General features: G+C 51.9%; 1 protein-coding gene across 1 annotated transcript in view; it reads left to right on the top strand.

The window, feature by feature from the left end:
* The window catches only part of TRPM4 (transient receptor potential cation channel subfamily M member 4), a 41,482-nt gene that overhangs the window by 19,856 nt on the left and 15,626 nt on the right, over nucleotides 1-6,000 (top strand). The window contains 4 exon segments of the mRNA XM_077747283.1: nucleotides 1,894-2,023; nucleotides 2,198-2,343; nucleotides 3,758-3,870; nucleotides 4,238-4,337. Coding sequence (XP_077603409.1) covers nucleotides 1,894-2,023; nucleotides 2,198-2,343; nucleotides 3,758-3,870; nucleotides 4,238-4,337 — 489 coding nt within the window.

Here is a 6,000-nt window from a genome sequence, read left to right as displayed (position 1 = left end):
ACTCAGTCTTTGAAGATTGGCTCTGTATTGAGCTGTCTTTTTCTTTAAAAAAATGTTTTTAAATGTTTATTTTTGAGAGAGAAAGAGAGACAGAGAGTAGGGGAGGGGCAGAGATAGAGGGAGTGATTCCCAAACAGGCTCCACGCCATCAGCGCAGAGTCCGAAGTGGGACTCGAACTCAGAAACCCTGAGATCATGACCTGAGCCTAAACCAAGAGTCAGATGCTCAACTGACTGAGCCCCCCAGGCACCCCCCAGCTGTCTTTCAACACTCGTAGGCCATTTACAATTTTGCCTTAGCTTTCACTTCCTGCTTTTGTTGAGACAAAAGGTCAGCAAGAGGTGAAAACGAGGGTTTTCTCTAATCTCTCCTGAGCCCGCACCCAGTCTTGGTCATGCAGGTAACCTTCTAGATTACCTGATACTTGTAGGAACTTCTCAAACCCCTTATTCCTTTAAAAAAAATTTTTTTTTAACATTTTTATTTATTTCTGAGAGAGAGACAGCATGAGCAGGGGAGGGTCAGAGAGAGAGAAACACAGAATCTGAAACAGGCTCCAGGTTCTGAGCTAGCTGTCAGCACAGAGCCCGACGCGGGACACAGGGCTCGAACCCACGAACCGTGAGATCATGACCTGAGCTGAAGTCGGCTGTCCAACTGACTGAGCCACCCAGGCGCCCACCCCACCCCCATTCCTTTCAAGTATCTCCTTCCCCAGCCGCTTCCCTCCCCAGTAGATCTTTTATTTGCCTGGACTGTTATTCTTTGCCTCAGGGAGCTGACGCTAATTTATTTGTCTTTAAATGCTTTCAGACACCACTTGGGAAGCCATTTCTGGTTGGGAGACAAAGGCGGGTCCTTTAGCTGTCCCCTCAGACAGCCACCAGCTAAATCCACACACACACATCCACAGTTATTTAAGGTTAAGATCTGACTCGCTCCCTCTGTTACCAAAAGCTCGCACCAGGAATGTGGCCTGTTGCCTTCCTGGCTGCCCTTGAGCTGGGGGAGTTGACAGTGGTTGTTACAATGTCACAGCGCTCTTTCACTGAAACTTGGTGTTTTCTTTCTTCATTGAACTTTCTCCTATTTGCTGTCAGTTTTATATTCGGTTCCGGAACTCTGAGAAAGTTCATTAGAGACAGAGTTTTGAAATTCCCTACTCTACCATTTTCGGGACGTCTCCCATGGCTTCTTGACCTGTTTATAACCTCTGAGGTCATTGTAACTCTAGCCCAGCACCAGTCCCTGAACTATCTGATTTTTTTTTCTTAAGTTTATTTATTTTGAGAGAGAGAGAGAGAACCAGAGAACCAGCAGAGAGAAAGAGGGAGAGAGAGAATCCCAAGCAGGCTCTGTGCTGTGAGCACAGAGCCCGATGCAGGGCTTGATCTCACCAAGTGTGAGATCATGACCTGAGCCTAAATCAAAAGTCAGATGCTTAACCGAATGGCCCACCCATGCGCCCTTGAACTTCCTGACTTTTGACATTTTCACCTGATGATGACGTTTACACCTGCTTCATCCTTGGCCTCTAATGGCCCTGGTTAATTTCTCACTTCTGGCTCTGTCCTTTCCCTTGACCACAGGCTTCCCCTCTACCACCTTCTGTGAACCTCACTCTAAATTTGGACCCTTTGTGGGGCGCCTGGGTGGCTCAGTCGGTTAAGCATCTGACTTCAGCTCAGGTCATGATCTCATGGTTTGTGGGTTCAAGCCCCACGTCGGGCTCTGTGCTGACAGCTCAGAGCCTGGAGCCTGCTTCAGATCCTGCGTCTCCCTCTCTCTCTGCCCCTCCCCTGCTCATGCTCCCTTTCTCTCAAAAATAATAAAGAAAACATTAAAAAAATTAACTCTGACCCTATCCATGACCCCCCTCTCTTTCGCTCCAGAGCTCCAATGCCGTGGCCTCGGCTCTTGGGGCCTGTTTGCTGCTCCGAGTGCTGGCACGCCTGGAGTCTGAGGCGGAGGAGGCAGCCCGGAGGAAGGACCTGGCGGCCAAGTTTGAGGGTCTGGGTGTCGGTGCGTAAGGCAGGCGTGCGTGGGGGTGGGTGCAGGGAGCTGCCGGGATGGGGGCGATGCATCTCCCAAGCCCACCTGCCACGACCCTGCACCTTCCCCTTCGGTCCCCTGGTCCTTCCCTGCACTTTACCTCCTCTCCCCTTCTCTTCCCTCACGGGAGTCTCCCGCCCCCAGACCTTTTTGGGGAGTGCTATCGCAGCAGCGAGAAACGGGCCGCCCGCCTACTACTCCGTCGCTGCCCACTCTGGGGGGATGCCACGTGCCTGCAGCTGGCCATGCAGGCTGACGCCCGTGCCTTCTTTGCGCAGGATGGGGTCCAGGTGAGCATCTGCGGTGCCCACGTCCCAAACGGGTCCCGCCCGGACTTTGGGTCATGCGGAGGATAAGCCCCCCGCCATTGTGGGCAGTGAATGGACTTGACCGGCCTCCCTCTGGGAGACCGCCCATCCTCCCGGAAGTTCTCAGGCCTCTCCCTGAAGAGCTGCTCTTCCCTTAAGAAGCCCCACCCCTGCCACGGGAAAGCCAGCCTTCCCACAGCAAAGCCCACCCTCCTGAAAAGTTCTCTTCCGGAAAGGGAGATTCCGGGTGACTTTAGGAAGTCCCGGGTGGTACACAGGAAGTCCCTCCCCCCCACAGGAAGTCACACTCCTCCCAAAGGAAACCCTGCCTCACTCACGGGAAGTCCTTCCCCCTTCTTGTAAGAGGTCCTCAGTTCCCCGTCTCAACAATTAGAATGATGTCGCTGGACAGTTACCTAGTGTTTCGGACATAGATAAACTCTGGCTTAGGGATCCTGCTCTTCCCACAGGAAGTCTGCTCCCTCGGGAAATCCCTGCTTGGCTCACGGTCTCTCCCATTCTGCCCACCCTGACATTAAAAAAAAAGTTTTTTTTAACACTTATTTATTTTTGAGAGAGAGAGAGACAGAGTGCAAGCAGGGGAGGAGCACAGAGAGGGAGACACAGAATCCAAAGCTGACTCCAGGCTCTTGAGCTGGCTGTCAGCACAGAGCCCGATGCGTGGCTCGAACCCACGAACCCTGAGATCATGACCTAAGCCGAAGTCGGACACTTAACCGACTGAGCCACCCAGGTACCCACCCTGACATTTTAAAGCTTTCTCAATATGCTTCATCTAAATCTGAACAGGGGTGGGCACCTGGCTGCCTCAGTGACTCTTGCTCTCAGGGTGGTAAGTTCAAGCCCCACCGTTGGGTATAAAGCTTACTTAAAAAATCTGACAGGGGATCAGAGAGCCCACCCTCAGTACCAGAAGCCTGCTTACCCCAACCGGAAGTCCTGTCCTCCCCTGGTAGAATAATTTGGCATTTCAAGTAGTTACCCAGAATCCTTTGCTTTGAATAGGGGTCAAACTCATGAGTTCCAGCTTGGGCCTCTTCCTTAACCTCCCTGTGCCCCATGTGTGAAAAGGGAGAAAATACTAGTAGCTGTTCACCTGGGGGTGTGGTGAGGGTTCAGTGATCTCATCTATGTAAAATGCTTACCCTGGTATCTAGCGTATTGTGTTAAATAGGTGTTGGCTGAGTCACTCTACCCCCTAAGACCTGGGACAGCTAATGTTCACCTTTGGCCCCCGTCACCCCCCCCCAATAGTTAGGTCACCATATTGAGCACCTGCTCTGTGTGCTGTAGCTGTAGCCCATATCTTCCCCTGGGTCGTTGGCAAGGGGCTGTGGGGAGACTCAGGCTCCTAACCCTCCTCACACCCCCACAGTCTCTGCTGACACAGAAGTGGTGGGGGGAGATGGACAGCACCACTCCCATCTGGGCCCTGGTTCTCGCCTTCTTTTGCCCCCCACTCATCTACACCAACCTCATCACCTTCAGGTCAGTCCCCTGGGGGTTAGACTGGCAGGTGGGGGTGTGCTCAGTTCCTCTTTCCTGCTCACATCTGGCTGCCTTCCTCCTTGGCCTGTCCAGGGCTTCCCCCTCCGTTTGCTCTCTTTCCCTCCCCAAGACTGGGGGCGTGTCTGGGAGGCGAGCTTCTGGGGGGTCCTCTGCAGCGTCTCTGGGGAGGCTTCCTCTGCCCCCTGGCTGTGGCTCTGGGCGAAGGTCCCTATGGGGTGACTCTAGGAAGGCGACTCGCTGTCTCCCTGCCAGTGTCTCTGGGTGAAGAAGTTTGGGTCTGTCTCTGGAGAATTCCTCCTCCACTCGCCCCATCTGGTCTCTCACTCCGCCTTCTCCTCGACGCCAGGAGGTCAGAGGAGGAGTCCATCCCGAAGGACCTGGCATTTGACATGGATTGCGGTGTGAACGGGGAAGGCCCTGCTGGGTGAGTGAAGCCCCAGCTCCGTGTGAGGTGGGGCCCCCTGGGCAGCCCCAGGCAACGGGGAGCAAAGCCGGAGGGCAGAGGCGGAGCTCCTGGGGGTCTTGGCTTCTTGAAGCCATCGAAGGTCCCCAGTGCCAAGCTTGGCCTGCGTCAGGGTCTGGTCCTGCCGCCAAGGAGGTGGCTTCATGCTACACATACTTCCATCTCCATGTAGCAAGTGGAATCAGGTGGATTTGGTTCATTTAGGGATTCTTCATCTTTTTTTTTTTTTCTTCTGACCCCAGGGCCTTGGCTCTTGAGCTCTGGGCTATGGTACCCGGGCCTAAGCAAATGGTCCACCAACTTCTGATAATGCCACAGAGTGGAGATGCTCAGGGACTTGGCTGTACGTCAAGCAGACCTGGGTTCAAATCTTGACTTTGACTTTGGAAGTGACTTCACCCCAAGCCCTGGTTTTCTTTTCTGTTAAATGAAGGTGGACTGAAGGTTGTACCTTTGTCAGCTTGGGTTGGGCAGTGCGGTTAGGAAAAAATCCTAGGGGCGCCAGGGTGGGGGTGAGGGGTTCGGTTGGTTAAGCGGCTGACTCTTGATTTCGGCTCAGGTCATGATCTCATGGTTTGTGAGATCAAGTCCCATATCTGGCTCTATGCTGACAGCGTGGAGCCTGCTTAGAATTCTCTCTGTCTCTGCCCCTCCCCTGCTGGTCCTCTGTCTCTCTCTCTCTCCTTCAAAAATAAATAAACATTAAAAAAAGAGAAGAATGCGGCGTGCTGCATTGCCTGGTGGAGCAGCTGGGGTCCTCACAGAGATAATGTATCAAACACATCATAGTGTCCAGCACATAGTAAGTGCTCAGTTAACAGAGATCATTATTGCTACTGCTGTTATTAATCCATTTATCACTTATTTTGTTGAACAATGTGTACAGGCATAAGAGTCTAAACCTCTGGTAATAGAGAAATGGAGGAAGAGGCCTGCATTTATATTCATCTTTGTACCCTCTGTCTCCACTTAAAAAATATTTTTTAATGTTTATTTATTTTTAAGAGAGAGAGAGAGAGAGACAGAGCATGAGTGAGCAGAGAGAGAGGGAGACACAGAATCTGAAGCAGGCTCCAGGCTGTCAGCTGCCAGCACAGAGCCTGACATGGGGCTTGAACCCATGAACCGTGAGATCATGACCTGAGATCATGACCTGAGCCGAAGTCTGATGCTTAACCGATTGAACCACCCAGGAGCCCCCTCCTCCTGCTTCCTTGAGACCAGTTTTTGCTGAGACAAAAATTCACATTCGGTTCACCCACCGAAGGTGTGACATTTCTGTGGTTTTTAGTATCTTCACAGAATTGTACAGTTGTCACCGCAGTGAATCTGAAGACATTGTTGTCACAAGAACCCCTATACCGTTACCAGTCACTCCCCATGCGTCCCTCCCCTCCAGCCCTGGGCGGCCAATGATTGGCTTTCTGCATCTCTGAATCTCCCTGTTCCTAATGTTGTGTATAAATGGGCTCATATGCTATATGGTCTTTTGTGATCGGCTTCATTAACTTAGCATCACGTTTTCAAGATTTCTTCACGTTGTGGCATGTGTCAGTGCTCCATTCCTTTTTATCGCTAAAGAATATTCTGTTGTATTGCTAGACCACATTTATTTATCTGTGGCTAAGCAGACGGACCTTCGAGTT

The sequence above is a fragment of the Crocuta crocuta genome, unplaced genomic scaffold, assembly GCF_008692635.1.
Source record: "Crocuta crocuta isolate KB4526 unplaced genomic scaffold, BGI_CrCroc_1.0 scaffold334, whole genome shotgun sequence".
Classification (NCBI taxonomy): Eukaryota; Metazoa; Chordata; class Mammalia; order Carnivora; family Hyaenidae; genus Crocuta; species Crocuta crocuta.
The sequence above is the reverse complement of the archived record's forward strand: the minus strand, read 5'-3'. Positions and strand labels throughout refer to the sequence as shown.